Below are 27,862 nucleotides of genomic sequence, written 5' to 3' on the forward strand. Positions count from 1 at the left end.
AGTCCTGGACACTGCCCTGGGAGTGGTACCTGGTGTCTACCAGCAGCCAAGCCCATTCTCACCATCTTAGGGTTCCACAAATACCCGGAAGGTGCTTAGTTAAGCCGCTCCCATGACAGGGTAAGCTCAGGTCCCCCCTGTGGTCCTGTGGGTCCACTCCCACTTGTCTAAATGGTGAGGGTTACACGGACATCTTTGTTTCCCAGTCTTCATTTGTTTTACTTTTTCCTGTTGAGATGTCTGTCTTTTAATTAAAATGTATCCTGGTAGCTTTTCATGAAAGGTGTTGTCCAATGAAAACACATTATCACCTAATACGTTTGGGTAAGGGTCTTAAATTTGGGACCCGCACAGATCGACAAAACAAGAATTTTTTTTCTCTAATAATGTACTTCTAACTTTGTTACAAGATGGTGCAATACATTGATTGCCCAACCACCGTTTCAATCCTCAATGGGGCTACTGCAAAAACAGGCAGGGACAAGGTGTAGGCAGAGCAAACACAAATACAATGGATGTGAGCGCTGTCCAGGACAGGAGTCGAGGAGCTTTAATCAGCTCCCTGCCCCACCGGGAGTTCCAGCAGACTGCAGGCTACTTTCGACTTGAGCCCTCCTGGAGAAGGGAGCATGCAGGGGATGTGAGGTGGCAAGACAGAAGAGAGGGCGTCAGCGGAGTACAGGGAAACTCGATTAGTTTAATATAAGGGTTTTTTTATTTCTTTTATTATGTGGCCATTAAATGGGGGACATGATTTGAGGGCCTGTGAAAGACATTATATGATGGGCTGTGGGGGACATTATGTGATGGACTGTGAGGGACATGATATGATGCGCTTGTGGGGGGGTAGAAGAGGGCAGTGTGGTAGGCAGTATGAGGGCATAGTATGAAGATGGGGCACAGTATGGGATGAGGTTAGTATGGCAGGGGAACAGTGTGGCAATATAGAGAGTGTAAGTGAACACATTGGAAAGGGAACAGCTGTGGTGTGGCGGTTATAGCTGATAATGGCAAACAGTGTGGTGGTTATGTCTCATTAAGCAGACAGTGCGGAAGACACATACTATAGTAAGCTTATTTAAGGTATTTTATGGACAGATATGTTAGTGCAGAGAGCATATTAGAAAAACTTATTTTTAAGGCCATTGTGTCGGAATGTGCTGCAGATGTCCAGAGAAGAGGGAAGTGGGCAGAGAGGAGCTATGGCTGTTTGAAGTCATAATGAAGTCTGGGCAAGATGAAGATGAAAAGAAAGAGAATACCTGAATCTTTGAAGATTTCATCTATAAGGTACATGGGTGTAAATGTGTATGTGTGATTCTGCCTGTGTACCATTAATCCTGTGGTTCCTATATTGTACATAGTATGATAATAACTGTTAACAATAACTTCCAGTATCTACTTATCATTGTTAAGGACATACTAGACGTTGTAGGTTTTTGCAACAAAAATATGTATAAGTCTTACTTCAGATTGCAATTTATTGCTGTACTAAGCTTGGTTCTTCTAGTTAAGAACTTGTAGTCTTGTACTTATGGTGGTTCTGGTGATGTGTTCCTATACTGACGATGGTTCACCAGAGCCAACATCAATACATGAATACAGCACCAGAACCACCATCAGTACAAGACTACAGCACCCAAACCACCATCAATACAGGGATAAAACACCAGAACCACCATCAGTACAGGAATACGACACCAGAACCACCATAAGCATAGGAATACAGTACCAGAACTGTCATCAATTTTGTTACCAGCTGTATTGTTGCATGACGGTCATAAAAACATTCATATCTGTTTATCTATAATGCAGTATATTTAGTTTACATTATGAGGCTGTATTTCCAAATGCTGGAAACCACAATATAAACCAAACGGCCCAGATTATAGTTAAGCTACAGTATATTAATTTCCATGACTGTCCTTGGGTCTGACACTTAAACTATAGGATGTCAGGAATGAATATTGCTGTTTGGCCCTCATATTGTGTAAATGGTGCTCAAACAGTGAGTGATTGCTTTTGTGTTTTTTGCAGTGTTCTTCCTATCATAATGCATAAAAAAACTCATCAAAAAATGCGAAACTCCGGCAAAAATATGTATTTTTTTCTGCAGTTTTTTTCCTGCCAAGAGATACAGTTTTAGGAATAGAAAATCTGCAAACAATTCTGTAATGTGGGAACATACCATAAGTGTCCTTTTAACTTAGACCTTGACTCCTTCCTTTACTTGGGGCTTTGGGAGGACATTGCCACATATCCTGTGCATGACCGATAGCTTGTTTACATAAGACAACCTCTTTAAGAGTTTGGTAAAGGTACCGTAACACTAAGCGACACTCCAGCGATCCCACCAGCAACCTGACCTGGCAGGGATCGCTGGAGCGTCGCTACACGGGTTGCTGGTGAGCTGTCAAACAGGCAGATCTCACCAGCAACCAGTGACCAGCCCCCAGCCAGCAGCGACGCGTGTAAGCGATGCTGCGCTTGGTAACTAAGGTAAATATTGGGTAACCAACCCGATATTTACCTTGGTTACCAGCGCACACCGCTTAGCGCTGGCTCCCTGCACTCCTAGCCAGAGTACACATCGGGTTAATTACCCGATGTGTAGTCTGGCTATGTGTGCAGGGAGCAGGGAGCCGACACTGACAGCGTGAGAGCGGCGGACACTGGTAATGAAGGTAAGTAACCAAGGAAAGGGCTTCTTGGTTACCCGATATTTACATTGGTTACCAGCGTCCGCAGAAGCCGGCTCCCTGCTCACTGCACATTCAGTTGTTGCTCTCTCGCTGTCACACACAGTGATCTGTGCTTCACAGCGGGAGAGCAACAACTAAAAAATGGTCCAGGACATTCAGCAACAACCAGCGACCTCACAGCAGGGGCCAGGTTGTTGCTGGATGTCACACACAGCAACATTGCTAGCAACATTGCTGTTGCGTCACAAAAGTCGTGCCTCAGCAGCGATGTTGCTAGCGATGTTGCTTAGTGAGACTTGGCCTTAAGGCATGTGAGCAGTGTGTGGGGTGTCATGGCCAGTCATTATAACATTAAAGGTGGTGTCACACACAGCGACGACGACAACGACATCGCTGCTAAGTCGCCATTTTCTGTGACGTAGCAACGACCTCAACAGCTACGTCGCTGTGTGTGACACATAACAACGATCAGACCCCTGCTGCGAAATCGCTGCTCGCTCCTGAATATTCCAGGTCATTTTTTGATCGCTGCTATCCCGCTGCGCCATGATGATAAGCTCAGCATCCTTGTGTTTGACACCGCAGCAGCGACGGTCGTGACGACACTGAAGGCAGTGACGTAGGACTGAAGGCAGGACAAGGGCGTGTTTTTGCGGTGTATTTTACAACGCCCCTACGATTCCGATTGGTGGTTACAACAGCGTTCCGATTGGGTACCTTGCCAAAGGCGTCACAGTGATTTCATTCTTTAAGTTCCATTCTTTGTTCCACTTAGTAGATTCAAACTGCGTGTTTAAAAAGCTCACTACTGCGTCTTCCTTTATTTGGCACGGTCACCCAATCAGGCGCCGCTGTAGTGATCACCAATCGGAATAGAGGGGCGTGAAAAAAGTCAACACAAAGGCGCTGTAGCGATCACCAATCGGAACAGAGGGGCGTGAAAAGAGGTAACGCAAAACATGTCTAGGGGTAAACACCACGCCTCTATCAAGGTCTGAGTCGTCGCATAGCGACGTGTGTGACACCGCACAACGACCGTCGAGGTTGCTATGATTGCTGCTCCGTTGCTGCTTAAAATTACATGTTTGACAGCTTACTAGCGATCATCTAAGGTCGCTGTAACGTCACAGGAAATGGTGACGTAACAGCGACGTCGTTGTCGCTGTCGTTGTGTGTGAACCCAGCTTAAGTGTAGTGCTTATGAAAAAAATATGGCAAGAGGTTAAGTTCTGCCTAGATCACTCTCATTCAGCCTCTGGTTTGCGGTTTTGTATCATAGTGCCACACATGATGGGCTTAATTATACTCAGTAACAAAACAAATTGTTGGTGTATATTATTTTACATACAGTATGTTATTTAGGATTGGTGAGTATAGGGCACAGTTTTAATCGCTTACCTGCTGCCTGCACTCTTGCTTTGCGACTCACGACAGTGCCAAAACGATTTTGTGCCACACAGTCATATTCACCCTGGTCAGATGAGCCATTCTCCATATTGACATGGAAGAAAGGGATATAGAGAGAACCATTGGGAAGTGGAAACATTTCTGCCTTCTCATTCCACAAGGGAGCACCATTCTTCCTCCATGTAATAGTAATGGGCTGGATACCATCTGCAGAGCACAGCAGAGTCAGAGGCTCTCCTTGTACTGCTACCTCATCACTGGGCTCTGCTGTAAATGCCAACTCCACCGAGTGTCCTTGACCTGTGATTGAACAGGACAGTTATTACTCAAGATGATTGTCAAGTTCCATCTTTCCATTACTTATATACAATTATGTCACCTATGATATTATTGTGTGGGTTTTGGGCGGGATGTACATAAATGTGGGTACTGGCCATTATCATACTTACAGATAGTAGAACTTTTTTAGAAATAGTAGTTAGTGACATTTGTACATATATTGTATAGACTCATAAACTTGTACATTGCTTCAGAATATATTGGTTCTAGGCAAAAAAAAAAGATTGCTAATACTTTTACAATAAGCCTTGTGAAATATTACAATTGAGCATTACAGTTACATATGGGTCATAAAAATCCATCTGGTTTGGGATACTACAGTATAATGAAAATCAATTGTCTGGAAAGGAAATCCCCTTTTAAAAATGTTGGTACAATATGTTTGACACATATTTGCAAAGTATGTTTACAGAATTCTTCTGTGCCTACAACAATGTGTCTTCTTTAAAGAGGTTGTTCATTACTTTGCTTTACTAGCCACATCGATATAACGTTCAGAAACTAGGCTTCTCTCAAATACCTTATGTTACCAATTCTGCCTCTGAGCGGCGCTATTGCGGCCCACTCATCCCCATAAAGTCACCCTTCCGGGCTCCGTGACCTCTGAGATCCGGTGCTGTCACATCAACTTCCAGCTGACCTGACATCACCGAGGCCAACCCCAGTCTTCCTGAGTGACTGGGCTGTGGGGAGAAGTTTCCCCACACATCACAGCCCAGTAACTATGCAAATGGAAGCAGAGGGTCATAATTACATAGTTACTTAAAAGACACTAAAGTAATGAGTCTAACCCAAAATATCCCATGGGTCATGCCTTGGGTTCAGGACTTCACCAAGTGACCTTGTGCTATGTGGTCAGTTTCCTTCCCTGCTGAGCCACAGCCTAGGTCCACATTGAGTATTAAGCTGGACTCACACGAGCGTATGGCATCCGATGAGAGAGCATCGGATGCGATATGCCAATGTCCCCCGGCTCAGGCTCTGCTGCGAGCGTGAGCCGGGTGTCATGCGACTGTAACCCGATCTTGCGATCAGGTCACAGCTGTGAAGCTGAGTGCAGGCGCTGCGGAGGAGAGGGAGGGGTTAATCCTCCCATCTCCTCCACTGTCAGCCTGTGTGTAGATCGCACTGCACTGGGATAACATCCGAGTGCAGTCCGATGTATCTCTCGCATCCATTCACTTGAATGGGTGCGAGAGATACGGCGGTAGCAGCAAAACGCAGCATGCTGCCGCTTTTCTCGCATCCAGAATCTGGATGCGAGAAAAGCTGACCAACAGCTCAACCTCATTGCCTAACATTGGTCAGAGTGCAATGCGAGAATTTCTCGCATTGCACTCGTCCGATTTTCACGCTCGTGTGAGCGTACCCTTATGGAGGTCATCTAGTTTCCGTTTGGTGTCCGTTATTCAAGACTTTTCCTTTCTTACTTTCCTATATAATTCCATAATAACCAGTCAAGCCCCTCTGCTTTGTATAGCTAATCCAACACACCACTTATTCCAATGGTTTGTTCCCAAAGTCAAAAAGGCATGTCTGTCCCAATCATATTGTGAAAAGAGCCTAAGGAGACAAAGTGACAGCTCTTAGTATGTCATAAATAAAGGGCTTATCTAATGTTCACTGACCCTTTTATGAATTAATAAATAGGTTAGGTTCCTGTTTTTTACCCCACTAAAGACTGCACATAACCACCCACAATCCAATAATGCACATTTTTGGGTGTGGTTTGCATAAATCTTTCCTGTTTCATGCTTTAGCTACCAGGATTGTCCTGGTCATATCGAGACTGTAGGAAGTATAGCCAAAGGGCATCATCCACTGTCCTGTGTTCAGTAGAGAATTTGATCATTTCTAAGGGCACTGAGTAATGGTAAAATGCTCGGTGGTTCTTCCTGTCAATGGGCTCTGCTATCGCTATCACGTAGGAATTGTACAAAGAAGAACTTATTTAAGGCCCACTTGGATATATGCTATTGTAAGGAGGTAGGTAGGCTGCCACGTTCCCACCTGAAGACACCAATTTGTGTCATGTTTGTATATCTGCAATGTTTTCTTGTGGTAACAAGCGTTAATTTCTCTGTGTGCTGCAGTACTAACCACAAGCCACAAAAGTCACTGTCTTCCATTTTACACTTATATAGACTCTTGTTTGGCAAGGCCAGAGTTAATAAATTGTCCATCAGGAGAGGGAGGAGTGATAGAGACCAGAGTGAGTCAGTTCCTGTTTCAAAGTCAGTTGGAGAGTTTGTTAATGAGTCATGAGAGACTAAAAACATCATCAAAGCAAGTTGAAGAACCTGAGGTGTGTCTGTGTGTGAAGAATCAGGGAGCAAGCATCAATTAGAAATCTAAAGTGGTGGCAGTATTCTCTGAAGCAGGTGTACCGCCCCGCGCTTGGCTGCAGCCGAGCCGCTCGGGTCCGGGCTCGTTTGGTGGGTGGCTCGAGCACCTCCGGACCCGGGGCTCACGTCGCTCTGCAAGGGGATGCTGGCGATCTAGAAGGGGTGTGGTTAGGTAGGTGTACGACCGGAGCCGTGTTTGAGTTCGTAACGCCACCCACAGGACGTGGTGAAGATGTAGACACCACCACTGCAGTTACGGGGGAACCCGGGGGAGATGGTTGTGCAGCAAGATGTTAACCCCTCCATGGGCAGGGATGGTGGCCCCCGGGACCCGCTTGGGGAGAGTGACATTTGGGCGGTGCAGGGAGGTGCGTGGCCGGATGGCACTGTTGTACTCACGATTACTGACACACTCAAGTCTCTGATGAACAAAGTTGATGGTGGCCGGTGCCCGCAGCTGGCTGCGTCTTGTCCCCCACCCGGGTTGGTGGTCTTGGCCCTTCTCCTGCACCTCTTTGTGTTTGTGTAGACTGCCTTTGCCTTAGCAGCGGGAGTCCGCTCCCTGGCTGTGTACGTACTGGTGGAGTCCGTTTGCCCGCAGGCGCTGGCCCGTGGGATCTCTCTGCCTGTGCGGTGGCTTTCTATCCCCCTCGGTGGGCTGTTGCCATTTTTCGGGTCTTGGGATGGGAAAGGACCTAAGGTCCAGACCTCAATCAGTGAATTTGACATGGTCCAGTGGCTTCTGGGCCTCGTTCTGGGTCTGAGTACCCCTTGTGCTCCGGTTTCCAGTCGGTTCCCCGGTTCGGTACCGGCGGGCCACTACCCTGTCCTGGTCCCTTATGGTTCCACCTGGCCATCTTCCCCGCTCCAGCAGGCCAGGCCACCGCCTGCCTCCTAGTCAAGGTACCAGGGCTACGACCCTGGCACCTGTCTGTTTCCGCTGCAGACCTGTCACCACAGGCATGCTGCACACTCCTCTCTACTCCACTTCCCTTCACTGAGAACTGAACTGAACTGAACTGACTGTGAACTTGAACTGCCCACTGTTCTCTTGCCTTAGGCCCTCTGGACTCCTCGGTTGGCGTGGCCAACCACCTGACTCCGCCCCCTGGTGTGACCATCAAGCTCTGAGGGAGGTGACTAGGTTTTCTGTGTGGTTGGCTGCTGTTACCACTTTACCTGGCTAGTCCAGTGCGTCACACAGGCAAGTGGGGTATTCTGGGACTTAAACAGCTGTAATGCTGCTATAGTGGGCTGGACTTTGAGGAATAGCTTTGAAGATAAGGTGGATTCAGAAAGACCAGTATGACGTTTAATAGGGTGGTAACAAAAAGAAAGAACAGTGCCACCCCTGTTGCCGTATCGTCAAACTGATATTTGCCTGTATATATTGAAATATTGAAATATTCCATGGTAATGTATTGAAGAGAATGGAACTCTCATCTCCTGTTACTCCCTGTATTTAAGCATGGTTATAAGGAAAAATAGCTTATTCAAGAGCTTGTGTGGTTTCCTCATCCTGGGGGCCAAAGGAGCCAGCACTTGGCTGAGTTGAATAGGAAGGTATTCTCAACTGAAACACCACAGCAAGCACACACACCCAGAGCCCCATATTTCTGTAACGTGTCGGGACATGGTGAGCGAGTACCCCACCCATGGCTACCGTCACAAGCCATGTAACACTATGACCATTAGTTCTAAAGGCCAAGAAAATCTGTCTTCATTTCGAAACATTTTTAAAAATGATCTTCATATGTTTATACATTTTGGGCTAACGCCGATATGTGTAAGTATAGCATTTCAAAATGGAGTTTAATGGTGTGTGAGTTGTGGTTATTTTTTCTTTTGCTGTCAGCAATCAGACTGTGCATTTAGACCTGGGACGTAGCACATGTAGAACGAGGTAATTTGAATTTTTTTTTTATTTGTGAATTTGGATTCCTGTAAATTTTCCATTGTTCCAGTGTGAAATACATGGACTGCTTATAAGAATTGCATTACCATGACCAATGTTGGTGCATGTTTTCAACAACTCTTTCCCCCCATGAAATTAAGTGTTGATTTTTATGTAATACATTTCTCATTTTCCTCATTTACAGCCTGTCTTATCTAAAAACACCAGATGTATCTAGTGCCACCCACACTACTAAATTCTCTTCAGACACCACATGCAGAAAGTCCTGCTGTAAAATGATCTTATTGAGTCCCTTAGACTATATGGATACACCCTTATTCCAAGCTGTTATTTCTTGACTTCATTTAGCACATAATGAGGTTTCTATATGAGGTCCCCCAACTGCATGTAAAAGGTCCATAGTAATCTGTTCATGTATTGCATACTGTCGCTATTAATTTTTCAAGTATTTGACTTTCTTATGTCATCTTTTATATAAATAAAAATACATTTCTGTTGTCTATTCTTTATGCACGGTCAAACAAGGGGATCAAATTTGCTACATAGTTCAATCAGGCACTTCGGAAGGTTTTTACACCAAGTTTCAGCTTTCTAGGACCTAACAATCTTTCTTGACGTCTTTAATATTCACACAAAAATGGAATACAAAAGTAATAATCAATAACAACTGAACTGGCCCAATCTGCACCAAATTTGCCACATACGTGAATCGGAAGCTTCTGAAGGTTTTACATTGGGTTTGCGCTAAGTAGGACCTACAGTTATCAAAACACACACAAAAAAAACTGAATACAAAAAGAAAAATTAATTTAGGGCCCTAAACAATGGACAAATTTGCCCTTTATTTTCAACATAGGTTAATCAGGCACATCAGAAGGTTTTATACCAGGTTTGAATTCTCTAAAGGGGGCTTTACCCGCTATGACATCACTAATGCAAACTCGTTGGGGTCACGGAATTGGTGACGCACATCCGGCCGCATTAGCGATGCCGTTGCGTGTGACACCTATGAGCGATTTTGCATCGTTGCAAAAACGTGCAAAATCGCTCATCGGTGACATGGGGGTCCATTCTCAAAAATCGTTACTGCAGCAGTAACGAAGTTGTTCCTCGTTCCTGCGGCAGCACACATCGCTCCGTGTGACGCTGCAGGAACGAGGAAGCTCTCCTTACCTGCCTCCCGGCCGCTATGCGGAGGGAAGGAGGTGGGCGGGATGTTCGTCCCGCTCATCTCCGCCTCTTCGCTTCTATTGGGCGGCGGTTCAGTGACGCAGCTGTGAAGTCGCTGTGACGCTGAACGAACCGCCCCCTTAGAAAGGAGGCGGTTCGCCGGTCACAGCGACGTCACCGGGCAGGTAAGTATGTGTGACATGTCTGGGCAATGTTGTGCGGCACGGGCAGCGATTTGCCCGTGTCGCACAACAGATGGGGGTGGGTACCCACGGTACCGATATCGCAGCGTGTAAAGTAGCCTTAAGACCTACCGCTCTCAACATATTTGCAAAGAACCAGAATACAAAATATAATAATAATTGAGATCTCTGTGAGATACGATCAAAGAAACATCAAATTTCGGAGCATTATAACTTAGCTATTGTGGCTTTATAGCAGTAGCAAACACAGGACTGATACAAAGCTGCCAAAAGTTGTACCTTGTTAGCACATTTTTTCTAAATTTCAAGCAGTTTTATATCAGAAAATTAGCAAAAACTGAACTATGAATAGAGGCTTAACGTTACCAAGAAATGTATTAAAAATTGTCAGTCTAGTGCTATGTTATTAAGTCTTATGTGTTAAAAGTACAGGATTCCTATAAAGGAAGAATCCATCTTTTGATGCCTTCTTCGGAGATAAGCAGGCTTTACACACTACGATATCGTTAATGATTTATCGTCGGGGTCACATTGTTAGTGACGCACATCCGGCGTCATTAACGATATTGCAGGATGTGATACTTATGTGCGACCTAAAACGATCGCAAAAAGCGGCCAAAATCGTTTGCCGCGGAGAGGTCGTCCTAAAACAAAAAATCGTTCTCTTCTAATTAACGATGTTGTTCTTCGTTCCTGAGGCATCACACATCGCTGTGTGTGACACCACAGGAGCAAGGAACATCTCCTTACCTGCCTCCACCGCCAATGCGGAAGGAAGGAGGTGGGCGGGATGTTACGTCCCGCTCATCTCCGCCCCTCCGCTTCTATTGGACGCCTGCCGTGTGACATTGCTGTGACGCCGCACGACCAGCCCCCTTAGAAAGGAGGCGGATCGCCGGCCAGAGCGACGTCGCAGGACAGGTAAGTCCATGTGACGGGGGTGCGCGATTTTGTGCGCGACGGGCAGCGATATGCCCATGTTGCACAAACGATGGGGGCAGGTACGCACGCTAGCGATATCGGTACCGATATCACAGCATGTAAAGCCCGCTATAGTCTTGTCAATAAATTTTGAAAGAACAAGTGTTCTATGAGTGGTCATGTCACACCACAGGTGCTTTCTCACTGTATACGAATTTCCAAGTAATGGGTGCAGGTACAATCACAGTTTAGGGTTTGTTAGAGCATCTTCATGGACTTGAGAACATCAAGGGCTCTATCGAGTGACAGTACGATGTGTATGTTAGGAAACCCATTTTGTTTGACCATATTAGGGAATGCTGAACTAATTAGAGAACCCCTGCATTATATAGATACCCTATTGATTGAATGGTTGATTCCCGGAAGCTAAAGTTCACTGTTTTGAATCAGAGATCAGTTATGAAGATTTCCCAAGAAATGAGAAACAGCATCATCCAGCTCATTGATAGCGGTCTCGCAGCCAAGAAAATTGCCAAATTGTATCATGTGTGTGCCATGACAGTTGGGAGAATATGAAATTAAGTCCATCCATCTATAAGCCAAGAGGTGGAAGTCCAAGCAAAATATCAGAGTCAACAAGTTGGCTCATCTCAAGGTCTATCAGTTCTGACGCCACAAACACGCTAGTGTAGGTGACTTGTTTGCTTTGTAATAGTAAAATCACAGACATCCATGCAAGCACCATGCAACACACGTTACAAAAGTGTGGAATGGTGGTCTGAAAAAAGGTGAAAAGCCTCAACTTCAATATCGTCATAAGAGGCATTGATTCGATTTTACAAACAAGTACGAAAAGTGGACTGTAGAAGATTGAAAATGGGGGATTTGGAGCGATGAGAAGAAGTTCAATAGACTAGGCACTGATGAGTGCAAATTAGTCTGGAATAAACAAGGGAAAAAGTATGGAGTTAGAATCATATAATGTTAGAGTTGGAAGGAACCTCCAGAGTAATCTCTGACAGGTATCTATCCAGCCTACAGTATGTTTGAAAAATTCACCATCTCTCGTTGCAGCCTGTTCCACTTACTGATCACCCTCATTGTCAAAAAGATTTTTCTAATATCTAAACTGTATCTTCTCCCTTTCAGGTTCATTCCATTGCTTCTCATATTTCCATGTGTAAATGAGAAAAAGGATGATCCCTCTATACTCTGACATCCCTTCAGATATTTATAGATCGCTATTAAGGCTCAACTTAGCCTTGTTTTTTGCAAGCTAAACATTCTCAGATCCTTTAACTTTTCCTCGTAAGACATGGTTTGCAGTCCATTCACCATCCTGGTAGCTCTTCTCTGAACTTGCTCCAGTTTTTCGATATCTTTTTTAAAACGTGGTGCCCAGAACTGGACACTATTCCAGATTACATTTATTTAATACCTGACATTTATTTAATCCTTTGTACAAAAGCCTTTGTTGCTGATGACAGCTTCAAGGCACTTCCTTATGAAGAAATTACCGTATTTTTCGGACTATAAGACGCACCGGACTATAAGATGCACCCTGGTTTTAGAGGAGGAAAATAGGAAAATAAAATTTTAAGCAAAAAATGTGGTCATGACACACTGTTATGGGGCGAGGATCTGCTGCTGACACTGTTATGGGGGTAATGTCCCCAAATTCTCTACTAAGGTGCCGCATCGGGGTAATGATCCTCCTGCCTTGTATATACAGTATATGTCCCTCATCCTGCTATATACCGTCATCCTGCCATATGGCCGCATCCTGTTATATACTGGCATATGGCCGCATCCTGCTATATAACCCATCATGGCATATGGCCCCATCCTGCTATATACCCCCATCCTGCTCATATACCCCCATCCTGCTCATATACCCCCATCCGGCTCATAATATACCCCCATCCTGCTCATATACCCCCATCCGGCTCATAATATACCCCCATCCTGCTCATATACCCCCATCCTGCTCATAATATACCCCCATCCTGCTCATATACCCTCATCCTGCTGATATGCCCCCATCCTGCTCATATGACCCCATCCTGCTTATATGACCCCATCCTGCTCATATGCCCCCATCCTGCTGATATGCCCCCATCCTGCTCATATGCCCCCATCCTGCTCATATGACCCCATCCTGCTCATATGACCCCATCCTGCTCATAAGCCCCCATCCTGCTGATATGCCCCCATCCTGCTCATATGACCCCATCCTGCTGATATGCCCCCATCCTGCTCATATGACCCCATCCTGCTCATATGCCCCCATCCTGCTCATATGACCCCATCCTGCTGATATGACCCCATCCTGCTCATATGACCCCATCCTGCTCATATGACCCCATCCTGCTCATATGACCCCATCCTGCTATGCCCCCATCCTGCTCATATGACCCCATCCTGCTCATATGACCCCATCCTGCTCATATGACCCCATCCTGCTCATATGACCCCATCCTGCTCATATGACCCCATCCTGCTCATATGACCCCATCCTGCTCATATGACCCAATCCTGCTCATATGACCCCATCCTGCTGATATGCCCCCATCCTGCTCATATGACCCCATCCTACTAATATGACCTCATCCTGCTCATATGACCCCATCCTGCTCATATGACCCCATCCTGCTCATATGACCCCATCCTGCTCATATGACCCCATCCTGCTCATATGACCCCATCCTGCTCATAATATACCCCCTGGTGTATGGCCGCATCCTGTGGCATATAAAAAAAATAAACGTTCATACTCACCTCACCTTACCTCACTCCCTGCAGCATCGCTCGTCCTCCCGTCTGTGTCAGCGGCAGCGCCGCTGAGTGGAGCCGTCCCCGTTCCCTTGCAGCATCGCGATCATCTCCTGTGTCTGTGCCGGCGGCTGCGTGTGGACACGTGCGCACAGCGATGACGTCATCGCTATGCGCGCCGCTAGTCTCCACCCAGCCGCCGACACAGACACAGGAGATGATCGCGATGCAGCAAGGGAACGGGGACGGCTCCACTAAGCGGCGCTACCACTGACACAGATGAGAGGACGAGCGATGCTGCAGGGGAACGGTGAGTACTGTACACTGATTCACTGCACCCTGCGCTGATGATGATGCGCGGGTAGTAGTGAATACAGCTGCACATGATCACTCCAGGCCGTAGTTGCCAGGGGTGATCATGCGGGCAGGCTGTTTATCCCCCGCCCATCATCCCGCCCACCTGTCAGTGCCTGCTTCAGCGCTGAGGTCACGGCAGGCTGCTACAGCCTGCTCGTGCCCACGATGACCCGCTCCACCACAGCACCCACATTCCCCGCAGCCACATTCAGACCATAAGACGCACCCCCCACTTTCCCCCAACATTTGGGGGGAAAAAAGTGCGTCTTATGGTCCGAAAAATAGTCGCATGCATTGCTAAGGTATGATTTTGATCCGTTTTATTACACAAACACTGTTCAAGTCCTGAAGGTTCTGTGAGTTCCTTCTATGAACTCTGAACTTGAGTTCCTTCCATAAATTTTCTATTGGATTCAGGTTAAGTGATAGACTGGGCCATTCTAGCAGCTTTGTTTTCTTTCTACAAAACCAACTGAGAGTTTCCTTGGCTGTGTGTTTGGGATCATTAATTTAATGAAATGTGCATACTTGTTTCATTTTCATCATCCTAGTAGAGGCAGCAGATTTTTATCAAGAAAGTCTCATCCTTCCTTCAATTATATGAAGTTTGCCAGTGAGGTATCCTGATAAACAGCCGCAAACCATGATGTTCCCACCTCCAAACTTCACTGTTGGTATGGTGTTTTGGGTGTGATATTTAGTCAAGAAGAGAAACTGTTTTCGCCAGGGGAGACCCCTTACTGAGGGAAAGCAAGAGAGTTCCGATCTCAAAGGACAGGCCTAGCTAAAGTGCTCTGCTCCTCCACAGTAGAAGCACAACCCCAAGGCTCGGCGATGTTCTCGTCATTGATCACACACCTTGATATCATTCACCTGCATGGGTTCAAGAATGGAACATGGAGTCTGATAAGCTAACAGTCTCTGGAAGACTGGAGCAAAGAGCATAGTTTTCCTTGGATCGGTCCTGGAACCTGAGATCGACCCGCGTGGTTAAAGAGCTAAGCTTAAGGAGATAAGATCATCCAGTGTAGTGGGAATACCACGATCGGCTAGTTCATCCTTGATTCTCCCGGATAAACCTTCCCAAAAGGTCGACACCAGTGCCTGATTATTCCATCTTAGTTCAAAAGAAAGAGTGCGTAATTGAACCGCATATTGTCCAACAGTCCAAAGTTCTTTGCACAACTGCAGAAGAGAGGACGCAGCAGGCACAACATGGCACAGCTTATCAAAAACTTTCCAGAAGGCCTGCAAAAATTCCAGAACATCAGTGGTAATTGGTCATTTCTGTACCCCAGGGGATTGACCCAAGCGAGACCCTCCCCACCTAGGTGCGATATGAGGAACGCCACTAAGGATCAGTCTGAAGAAAACTGGATGGCCAACAGTTTAAAGTGCAGGATGCATTGCTTGATGGAACCTCGCCATTGCTTGGGGTCCTCGTCAAAGTGAAGTGTGGAAGACAGACAAGGTCCGGACCCAGGTGGAGTCAATGACAGTAGATGGGCCAGAATTGGATTTTGCTGTTCCCGCATCTGCGACATCTCACAGTATAGTTCAGGCAGAAGCAGAGAGCTAGAGTCAGCGGAGTCCATAGCCTGAACCAACTGTAACGCTCGCTGCTGAAGATGGTAAGGCAGCAAGTAGAAGTGAACCCACTGGACCCTTTAGTGAGAGGGGCTTGATGAAGCACCCACCATAAGGCAGGCACCAGGTGCCACTCCCAGGGCAGTGACTGGGACTGTAGCAGCTGACCGCCAGGACAAGGGCGGACACAGGTACAGACAGGCAGAGTTTCTAGTGTAGAAAGTGACCACCAGGATGCCTCAAGCAGATGACATAACAGGACCAGGCTGGTACCAGAGGTAGGGCCAGGGCAAGGAGACAAGGAAAGGTAATGCACATTGAAACAGTGATGCACAGTGGACAAGAGGTCCTGACAACGAGCTAGCTGGGGAATGGACCACTAACTAGCTAACCACGTTGATCAGGCATCTCCCCTAGTGGGAGAGTGCCTTAAGTACCCAGTGCCTTAAGTACCCAGTGTCTCTCAGCGATAGGCTGGGAGGCACTTCCATGAAATGGCACACTTGCCCTTCAAGAAATGGGCAGCCTTGCATGCGCAAACCCTAGGCACACTCCTGGAGGTCCTGAATGGCATGTACAGGCCCCAGGAGGGGGAATCAGGGGAGACCCACTTCGAGGACTGCGTGGAAGCCAGGCAAGGCAGTATGGGCTGGCCGCGGCGGTAAATGAGTTATTGTCCCTGCAGGGAGGAGGGCGAGCATTGCAGGGATGGCGGCACTACAACTGGTTTTACCCATCATGAGATGTTTCCTGTGTTGCACCTTGGTAATGAGACACCTTTTTGAGGCCATCAGCGATATTATTTTTCACTAAGTGGCAGGATTGCTTTATAATTACTGATAGATTTCAAATGGTGTCAGGACTTTCCATGGCTTTTTGCACTTCTTTTTTTTTTCGTGTGTTCAATATTTTTTCCCAGTGTCACTTCACATTATTACACATCACTAAATGTATGGATATCTATGGTGTGAAATCTTTCCCTGTGTGGATTGGATCAGTTGTTACCAAAATCTGGGGAGAAATTCAGGTCAATAGCACCTTTAAAAATATATTTACTTAAAAAACTGGTGACGTTTTTAATATTAATTTCACCCACTGTATATATAAAGGGTTATATATACATAAAGGGTTGCTAAATAAAATATAGAAGCTACATTAAGACCAATAAGCTAAAAAAAACCAATGTCATCTGTCTTATATAAACCAATAAGTCAGTTGACTTACTCAACTCGTTACCAACCACTTGGCCTTCTGAAAAGCCAGTATTATAGCTCAAGGCTTTCAGAAAACACTTATCACGATCTAAGTGTGAAAATGTAGGAGGCCGGAGACCCAGAGAGCTTCCTGTCATCATCACAGAGCTATATTCGTCAGCGGGAGGATTCCCAGTAGCTCACACAGTTGCAAGTTATTAAGTTACACAGATAATTCATGGACGGAATTCCAAGATTTTTCTCACCACCGTTCTGATTTTTTCCAGCTGCGGCTCATGGACAGTCCACCTGTTTTAATAAATTAGTGACTTTCATCCTTCCTGCAGCTTCTTTGTTTTTAAATATTTAACTCTTGAGTGACGCACAGAAATATGATAAGTCACGTTCCACAGCATCAGGCACCGTGTCATGTCATCTCATCATTTACTGAACACTCGACTATAAAGCACAAACCAGCACCCAAAACGCACTAACTGGCGGGCTAACATGCTAAGGGGGTCGACTAGCTAAGGGAAGTAACGTCCTTGCGACTAGTAGCTGGCCTCATTAGCAAATTATAAAGGATCTTTAGAAATACTTTTCCTAAAGATCTTTTTAGCTATGCTACTAGATACAGGGACGGTTAGGCAGAGATTAGCAACATGCACCCAGAACTGCTCGTGACAAGTTCACTTTAACCTTGATTAGTCCAAATTCAAGTTGGCTACTGACTAAGAATCTATCCACCTTCCTACAGTGACTGTTGGCCCATACAACCACACTTGGTTTAACCAAGCGAGAGTATAAAGTATTATAGACAAAGATGTATCCAACTCATTGAATATGTGCACACAGATTTATTTTCAAGGTTATCAAAAATTACGAGTTTTCAAGTGGAAACTAATTCACGAAAAGCTCCCTCTTTGGAGAGTTTTTGAAGAGTTTTCAAAAGCATTTGTCAAGCGTTTAGGAGGGGTTTTTGTAGCATTTCAATTGGGAAGTGCCTAGTTTGGAGAAGATTACATTTCAAAGAAGTGACATGCACTTTCATTTTTTCAAAACATCATCAGGAAAGAAAGTCCTAAAAAATCCAGAAAATTTGAATAGAAAAGCGGTTTTACAACAGCAATGAATAGGAAGAGTTTTTCCAATATTTTGTAAGCTAGTTTCCCACCTTAAAAGACATGTAAAACAAACTGACACCCTAAAACATATACATGGTCAGTTTGTCTGCTCAGTGCATGTGTTTATAAAAGAAAGGAGAATGAACCATCTCCTTAGAGGACAATTTTGACGTTATCTATCAGGAAGCCCCCATATACAGTCAGGGCCAGAAATATTTGGACAGTGACACAAGTTTTGTTATTTTAGCTGTTTACAAAAACATGTTCAGAAATACAATTATATATATAATATGGGCTGAAAGTGCACACTCCCAGCTGCAATATGAGAGTTTTCACATCCAAATCGGAGAAAGGGTTTAGGAATCATAGCTCTGTAATGCATAGCCTCCTCTTTTTCAAGGGACCAAAAGTAATTGGACAAGGGACTCTAAGGGCTGCAATTAACTCTGAAGGCGTCTCCCTCGTTAACCTGTAATCAATGAAGTAGTTAAAAGGTCTGGGATTGATTACAGGTGTGTGGTTTTGCATTTGGAAGCTGTTGCTGTGACCAGACAACATGCGGTCTAAGGAACTCTCAATTGAGGTGAAGCAGAACACCCTGAGGCTGAAAAAAAAGAAAAAATCCATCAGAGAGATAGCAGACATGCTTGGAGTAGCAAAATCAACAGTCGGGTACATTCTGAGAAAAAAGGAATTGACTGGTGAACTCAAAAAGGCCTGGGCGTCCACGGATGACAACAGTGGTGGATGATTGCCGCATACTTTCTTTGGTGAAGAAGAACCCGTTCACAACATCAACTGAAGTCCAGAACACTCTCAGTGAAGTAGGTGTATCTGTCTCTAAGTCAACAGTAAAGAGAAGACTCCATGAAAGTAAATACAAAGGGTTCACATCTAGATGCAAACCATTCATCAATTCCAAAAATAGACAGGCCAGAGTTAAATTTGCTGAAAAACACCTCATGAAGCCAGCTCAGTTCTGGAAAAGTATTCTATGGACAGATGAGACAAAGATCAACCTGTACCAGAATGATGGGAAGAAAAAAGTTTTGAGAAGAAAGGGAACGGCACATGATCCAAGGCACACCACATCCTCTATAAAACATGGTGGAGGCAACGTGATGGCATGGGCATGCATGGCTTTCAATGGCACTGGGTCACTTATGTTTATTGATGACATAACAGCAGACAAGAGTAGCCAGATTAATTCTGAAGTGTACAGGGATATACTTTCAGCCCAGATTCAACCAAATGCCGCAAAGTTGATCGGACGGCGCTTCATAGTACAGATGGACAATGACCCCAAGCATACAGCCAAAGCTACCCAGGAGTTCATGAGTGCAAAAAAGTGGAACATTCTGCAATGGCAAAGTCAATCACCAGATCTTAACCCAATTGAGCATGCATTTCACTTGCTCAAATCCATACTTAAGACGGAAAGACCCACAAACAAGCAAGACCTGAAGGCTGCGGCTGTAAAGGCCTGGCAAAGCATTAAGAAGGAGGAAACCCAGCGTTTGGTGATGTCCATGGGTTCCAGACTTAAGGCAGTGATTGCCTCCAAAGGATTCGCAACAAAATATTGAAAATAAAAATATTTTGTTTGGGTTTGGTTTATTTGTCCAATTACTTTTGACCTCCTAAAATGTGGAGTGTTTGTAAAGAAATGTGTACAATTCCTACAATTTCTATCAGATATTTTTGTTCAAACCTTCAAATTAAACGTTACAATCTGCACTTGAATTCTGTTGTAGAGGTTTCATTTCAAATCCAATGTGGTGGCATGCAGAGCCCAACTCGCGAAAATTGTGTCACTGTCCAAATATTTCTGGACCTAACTGTACATTTGGTCAGTTTCACACACCTATGTTTCGTGGTCTCTTCTTGGACTGTAAAGTGCAGACTCACCATGTGTTTCTTCATCCAAACTCGCCATACAGTGCCTACAAGTAGTATTCAACCCCCTGCAGATTTAGCAGGTTTAATAAGATGCAAATAAGTTAGAGCCTGCAAACTTCAAACAAGAGCAGGATTTATTAACAGATGCATACATCTTACAAACCAACAAGTTATGTTGCTCAGTTAAATTTTAATAAATTTTCAACATAAAAGTGTGGGTCAATTATTATTCAACCCCTAGGTTTAATATTTTGTGGAATAACCCTTGTTTGCAATTACAGCTAATAATCGTCTTTTATAAGACCTGACCAGGCCGGCACAGGTCTCTGGAGTTATCTTGGCCCACTCCTCCATGCAGATCGTCTCCAAGTTATCTAGGTTCTTTGGGTGTCTCATGTGGACTTTAATCTTGAGCTCCTTCCACAAGTTTTCAATTGGGTTAAGGTCAGGAGACTGACTAGGCCACTGCAACACCTTGATTTTTTCCCTCTTGAACCAGGCCTTGGTTTTATTGGCTGTGTGCTTTGGGTCGTTGTCTTGTTGGAAGATGAAATGACGACCCATCTTAAGATCCTTGATGGAGGAGCGGAGGTTCTTGGCCAAAATCTCCAGGTAGGCCGTGCTATCCATCTTCCCATGGATGCGGACCAGATGGCCAGGCCCCTTGGCTGAGAATCAGCCCCACAGCATGATGCTGCCACCACCATGCTTGACTGTAGGGATGGTATTCTTGGGGTCGTATGCAGTGCCATCCAGTCTCCAAACGTCACGTGTGTGGTTGGCACCAAAGATCTCGATCTTGGTCTCATCAGACCAGAGAACCTTGAACCAGTCTGTCTCAGAGTCCTCCACGTGATCATGAGCAAACTGTAGACGAGCCTTGACATGACACTTTGAAAGTAAAGGTACCTTACGGGCTCGTCTGGAACGGAGACCATTGCGGTGGAGTACGTTACTTATGGTATTGACTGAAACCAATGTCCCCACTGCCTTGAGATCTTCCCGGAGCTTCTTCCTTGTTGTCGTTGGGTTAGCCTTGACTCTTCGGACAAGCCTGGCCTCGGCACGGGAGGAAACTTTCAAAGGCTGTCCAGGCCGTGGAAGGCTAACAGTAGTTCCATAAGCCTTCCACTTCCGGATGATGCTCCCAACAGTGGAGACAGGTAGGCCCAACTCCTTGGAAAGGGTTTTGTACCCCTTGCCAGCCTTGTGACCCTCCACGATCTTGTCTCTGATGGCCTTGGAATGCTCCTTTGTCTTTCCCATGTTGACCATGTATGAGTGCTGTTCACAAGTTTGGGGAGGGTCTTAATTAGTCAGAAAAGGCTGGAAAAAGAGATAATTAATCCATACATGTGAAGCTCATTGTTCTTTGTGCCTGAAATACTTCTTAATACTTTAGGGGAACCAAACAGAATTCTGGTGGTTTGAGGGGTTGAATAATAAATGACCCTCTGAATAAACTTTTCTCAATTTAAAAAAAAAAAAAATAACATTCTTTTTTGCTGCAGTGCATTTCACACTTCCAGGCTGATCTACAGTCCAAGTGTCAAAATGCCAAGTTAATTCCGAATGTGTAAACCTGCTAAATCTGCAGGGGGTTGAATACTACTTGTAGGCACTGTATATGAGGCTGCAGAGTTTGGGTCAGAAGACCCATTGCCAGTGAATGCATTGAGGTCTGGGTACAGACTACAAAACACGGAAGTGTACAAGTGGCCTTAGATGGTGTTGCAGTCCTACCAAAATCATCCAGTTTGGACAAGTCTTTTCAAACTTTGGGAGGAATTAGATGGCAAATATTGCTGAAATTTCTCTGTCAACAAGCCGGTCTGTATAGAAGCTACAAGGATAGTCAGCTTTCGAGGATGGCCCTTTAATAGCAGCCGCCAAAACTAACTGTTTCATTTAATTCAAACATCTCAGGAATTTTAATTTTAGAGTAGTATTCCTCAACTCCAGTCCTCAAGACCCACCAACAGATCGTGTTTTCAGGATTTCCTTAGTATCTCAGGAATCTTTATTCTAGATCACTGTTCAACTCCATTCTTCAAGGCTTATTAACAGATCGAGTTTTCAGGATTTCCTTAGTATCTCAGGAATCTTTATTCTAGATCACTGTTCCTCAACTCCAGTCCTCAAGGCCCACTAACAGATTATGTTTTCAGGATTTCCTTAATATTATATATGTCCATCACCTGTGCTAATACTAATAAAATCTAGAAAACATGATCTGTTTGTGTACCTTGAAGACTGGAGTTGAGGAACACTATTGTAGAGCTAAACAGGACAACCCTGTAGTCATTACTGCACATACCCTTCCATATTTCTTCCCGCTATTACATATACTGGGTGCGATGGATCAGACACTGAATGGGTTAAGATGCCTCTAGTGTTGGAAATTCCACAGCCAGCTGCCTGCAGAGGAGGATTTGTTTAATTGGCCGAACATCATCCTGTTAATTTCACTAACGAGGGAAAGCTGAGTGTCTACTTCTCTGTATATTGTTGGGATGGAAGTCATAACTACTGTGGGAGCTGATAAAGGCCGACTCATCCAGATTTCATGCTTTGTAGCTGGTACACTCACCCATACATTTTATACCAGGAGTAGAAGCCTTTGTGGTGTGTGATCTACTGCAGCAATACAGAACTAATTATATTCCATGATAAGAATGTTTCATTTCACACAGAAGGGAAGCAGCGATAAGAGCTACAAAAGGAGAGTGAAGTAAAGCTGGCTATATTCTGGCGTTATTTTGCCATCTGTAATGACTGATTTTGACCACTAGTTATAGTTGATAGTCAATCTTTTTATATTACACAATAGATTGGCCGCAAGACACATCTCTGAAAAATCAAATGTGTTCTTCTTTCAGTTCTGAGATGTAAGGTCGGGGCCACACGGGGATCTACTGCGATCCTCGCATGACACTCGGCTCACGCTGGCAGCACAGCAGGAGCCGAGTGTCATGCAAGTGTCACTGCGACTGAGGTCCAATCATGTGATTGGACCTCAGCTGCGGGGGGCGGGCTGGCTCTAAGGAGGGGCGGGCAGGTGCTGCTGAGGGGAGGGAGGGATTTATCTCCCTCTCTCCTCTGTTGCCGGCTATTGCCATTCTCGCCCTGCACTCACGGTACACCGGTGTACTGTGAGTGCAGTGCGATTCTTCTCTCGCCCCATAGACTTGAATTGGTGCGAGAGAAACAATACTCGCATTACAATCGCAGCATGTTGCAATTGTTTTCTCGGTCCGATTAGGGCTGAGAAAGTAATCGCTCATGGGTGCTGGCACACAGGCTAATATTGTTCCAAGTGGAATGTGATAAAACATCACATTCCACTCGCTACGATTTTCATGCCATGTGTTATGATCCGGAACCATGGAAGACCACCATAAATCATTGGTAAAAGGTGACAAGAGCATTGGCAACTAATCTGGCAGCCATCCCCTTACTAACCATCACAACTAGAAGTAGCCGAGGGGTGAACTAACATCTTGTGCACCGCGAACCCAGCCGGAGAACTAGCTATCCTAAAGGAAGTAAAGATGAATAACTCTCTACCTCAGAAAATAGATAAAGAATAGCAAGCCCCCCCACATTCAAAGACTGCGGTGATATAGGAAAACACAATACACAGATAGATGATAGGATTAGCAAAGGTGAGGGCCCCACTGACTAAATAGGACAGGACAGGAAAGGGACTGATGGTGGCCAGAGGAAAACCCTTCAAAATTCCAAATTCCTGATAGTACAAAAAGGCCCTCAGATCGCACGATCTGCACTCCGTCCTATACCAGGCGCTCTTGTCATACCAATGAACAGAAAACAGGAATCATTACAAATTCAAAAAGCCACAAACACATGGACTAATAGGAGCAATACTCCAAACATAACTGCAGGGAGTTTCCCAGCTAAGCAACTGAGAGGGAAGATCCCTGCATGCAAATAAACTGAAAACAACCACAGCAAATGACAAGCTCAGATTAAAGAGTAAAAGAATCAAACTCAGAGTAAACTCATAGCCTGCTATCAGACCAGGATTTAAGCAAGCAGAGAATTAGCAATAGAAACGCCCATTGCTCAACACACCTGGTCTCTGTCCAAACCATTCCTGGCCACAAGAGGGAGCCTCCCAGCAGCCAAAGCATAACTGACATTCACAACAGCCATGTGTCTTAGGCCTAATTGATAAAATTAAGCCAGCCATACACATTAGATGAACGATGCCTCAGCCGATCTTTGGGTTGACAGTCATTTCCGTCGACACTCCCATACACAGGATAGCTCGTTCGGCCAAGCAGTCCTGTGTTCTTTATGAAAAAGCTCATCTCCAGGAGAACAATGAGATCAGCAGTCCAAAGTAAGGCATGCACGATCAACATTTCTCCCAACCATTAGTCGGTCGAAGACCCTATATACATTAGACGTTCATCCGAACTCATATCAGCATGTTCAGCTATCATTTGTCTAATGTACATGGGCGCCTTTACTTTATTTCCATCCTATCACAGATAACGGCAGAAGACTAAAGGCCGCTTTACACGCTGCGATCTTGCTATCGAGATCGCTAGCGTGCATACCCGCCCCCATCGTTTGCAAATCGCTGCCCGTGGTGCACAACATCGCTCGGACCCGTCACACTACTTACCTGCCTAGCGACGACGCTGTGACCGGTGAACCGCCTCCTTTCTAAGGGGGCGGTTCATTCGGCGTCACAGCAACGTCACTAAGCGGCCGCCCAATCAAAATGGAGGGGGGGAGATGAGCAGGACGAACATCCCGCCCACCTCTTTCCTTCCTCATTGCTGGCAGGACGCAGGTAAGTTGAGGTTCCTCGTTCCTGCGGTGTCACACATAGCGATGTGTGCTGCCGCAGGAACAATGAACAACATCGTACACGCAACAGCAACGATAATTGAGATTAGGGGGGATGTCACTGATTAGCGATTTTGAACGTTTTTGCAACGATTCAAAATCGCTAATAGGTGTCACACGAAACGACATCGCTAACGCGGCCAGATGTGCGTCACAAAATCCGTGACCCCAACGACATCACTTTAGCGATGTCGTGGCATGTAAAGCCACCTTAAGTTGTCATATTTGTTTTTTGTTTTTTAAATTGTAGCATTGTCATTCAGAATAACAACCTTTACAGACCAACAGTGAAAGACAAACTGTAATCTGTATAGTGCATCCATCTTAACCTCTACCCTTCACATACAATTTTTGTTGTTTTTTTTTCTCCTACTTTCAGCAACTAGAACTTTTTTATTTTTCTGCTGCCGTACGAGGCCTTGTTTTTTCCATAATGAGTTGTAATTTTGTATAACTCCAAAAAGTCCCCCCCGCCCCAGAATCACAAGCAGTTGTATCTACCTATCTAAAATCCCTGTGAAGGGGGTGGGCAGACCCCTTACAAGGAGGTGCAGTTTCCCCCTGAAGATACCTCACTCTGGGGTAGTTACTGTTGATGTTATTAATAAACATGTTTTTACTGTGCAGTGGGTTTTCCCCTGGAGCCCGGGTGGGACGGCTGTCCCCATGGAAGCAGGGCGGGAGAGAGGAGGAGCCGGCAGCTTAGAGAGAGAAGTGTGTGTGTGTTGAAGTCAGTTGTGTCCGGGACGGGAGAGAAGAAACAGCCAGGGGCAGAGTGTGGAGCTGAGTGGGCAGAAAGAAAGAAAGAAAGAAGGGAGCTGAAGTTCAGGGAAGCCGGAGAGAAAAGGAGCGGGCGGAACCTCATAGTGCGAAGCAGTCCCGGTGTGGGTCCGGGCTGTGGGTAGCCAGAAGTGGGAGCCGGGCGAAGAGGAGTAGTCAGGCAAGTCACCCACTTGAGGGGACGCTAGGGCAGGCTTTCCCTCAGCTAAAGGAAGCACCACAGCACTGTGTTTTGTTACTGCCAAGTGTGGAGAATTGCGAAGAATAAAACATGTTTGTTATTTGCATTGAACCATGCCTGAAGAGTATCTGTGCGCCGGACGACATCTGCACCACCACACTCTGCCCCACCAAGGCATCTCCCGTCCCGATAGTGACGGCGGAGCCAGGGGTAAGCCTGACAGAAGGGGCCACGACTACAAGCCCAGAGGCGCCCCTGGCACCCCGTTACAAATTGGCGTAGTCGGCAGGATCAAGCCTGCATGCAAGAAACCCTGACCAGAGACTGTGAGGAAGATCAAGTGGTGCCTGACGTGCTGAATGGGCCACAAGATGGCGGCAAGATGGCGGCCGTCCTCATGGACTCAGTGGAGGCGCGAAAAGTTGGCGCCAAACGAAAAGCACTGGGCTGGCCTGGGAGGAAGAAGCCTGGAGTGCGCCGCCCAAAGAGGGGAGGTACTTGCCCCAAGAAGCTGCAGAGGTCTAGAGACGTGGGCGGCGCTGCAAGAAAGAAAAGGCGTCGCCAACGCTATGCAGACCTGGTGGGTGAAGCCGGGGGCGGAGTGTGTGCTAAAGCGGGAAAAGAAGAACCGCCTCCACCTTCCCCGGCGCCATTGCAATCCCAGCAGCAGAAGCAACAGTTCCAGTTACCTGTGCTACACAAAATGGAGGCCAGGACAGACAAGCAAGCCGTAGCGGGTGCGCTGGTGCCCGTAGGACGCGGAAGAGGACGTCCGATGGAGAGCTCGGTGGGAGAGTTACCCACCATCACGTTGCCGGAAAGCATGATACCGGCCGTGACTGGAGTCTCGGAGAAACCAGCGAAGGTCACGTTTTTTACCTCATGGGATGCCGTTACCGGGGAAACGACGACGGAAGTCCGGGCCATCTACAAGTCCCAGCTGACTCTGGGGAGCGGGCCACCAGGAGCATCCGTACAGATTCCGGAGGCGCCCACGACTGTTAAGGTAGGCCCTCTGCCCCCCTCAGGAGTTAAGGCCCCGTACTGGCAAGATATCCCAGAACCAGAGGTAATCGTCCGGAAGAGAGTGATTTGTTTGCCGTTGAAAACCGGTACTGTTGAAAGCCGGTGAATGTTTCCAGTTACAGTAACGTTAAAAGTACTGAACCCGGGAGGAGCTTAATGCAGAACTGTGCGTGGACTCCTTCCGTGACTGTTAAGAAGGAATCTTGTTGTCTTGTTGTTTTCTGCCCACCCAAAGACCGGGAGCGCTTGGAAATAGCCTCCGGGCAGAAGGTCAGCTAAGACCGGGAGCGCCTGAGGAGGGCCTCCGAGCAGATGTGCGACTAAGACCGGGCACCAAACTTGTGTGCCAGTCTGTGTGTTTTAAGTATTGTGTTTTCCTACATGTGTTGTTTTGCAGGTACGAACCTCGCCAGGAGGCTGAGGTTAAAGAGGGGAGGAATGTAAGGGGTAGTCGGACCCCTGGTAGTGAAGGAGCGGTTTTTCCCCCCCTGAAGACGCCACAGTAGTATGGTGGCAAATTGTAAATGTTGATGGTAAAATGTTACCTGTCATAAACTGTTTCCCCACTAGGTGCCAGTGTAGAGCAGTGGTTCCCCTGGTAACAGTGGCAGGGAAGGAGGGGAGGGCAGCCTAGGAGGGGAAGGAAGGAAGGGAGGTCTCTGAATGCAGAGCAGTGTGTGCAGGACAGTGTAGTAGTCGGATGTGACTGAAGAGAGGAGTCTGAGGTGCCGGGGCAGAGTGTGGAAGTGCTGCAGTGGCAGAAGAAGTGGAGGAGTCAAGACTAGTCCCAAAGCCGGTAGTGTGTACTACAGTGCAGTGCAGCTATCAGGGGGATAACAAGTGGCCCCGGCAGGCGAAGGGTAGAGCCCTGACAAAGAAGTGAAGGTAAATGGGAACGCCCATAGAAAACAAGTGAAGCAGTTCCCCGGCAAAGAAGTGGAAAGGTGAGAACTTATCCGGAGCCGGTAGTTTGTGCTAGATCTGCCCTACAGTGAAACAGGGTTCAGTGTGCAGCTACTAGGGGGTTAACATATGTCCCCTGCAGGCAAGGGAAAGTTAC

The 27,862-nt window shown here is 46.2% G+C and overlaps 1 protein-coding gene across 1 annotated transcript in view; it reads right to left on the reverse strand.

Annotated features, from left to right (window-relative positions):
- The window catches only part of IGDCC3 (immunoglobulin superfamily DCC subclass member 3), a 248,679-nt gene that overhangs the window by 158,758 nt on the left and 62,059 nt on the right, over positions 1-27,862 (reverse strand). Inside the window, exon 2 of the mRNA XM_075342856.1 lies at positions 4,101-4,409. Within this exon, the coding sequence (XP_075198971.1) occupies positions 4,101-4,409 (309 nt within the window). The remainder of the gene's footprint in view (positions 1-4,100; positions 4,410-27,862) is intronic.

This window comes from Anomaloglossus baeobatrachus, chromosome 4 (genome assembly GCF_048569485.1).
Source record: "Anomaloglossus baeobatrachus isolate aAnoBae1 chromosome 4, aAnoBae1.hap1, whole genome shotgun sequence".
In the NCBI taxonomy this organism is placed as follows: domain Eukaryota; kingdom Metazoa; phylum Chordata; class Amphibia; order Anura; family Aromobatidae; genus Anomaloglossus; species Anomaloglossus baeobatrachus.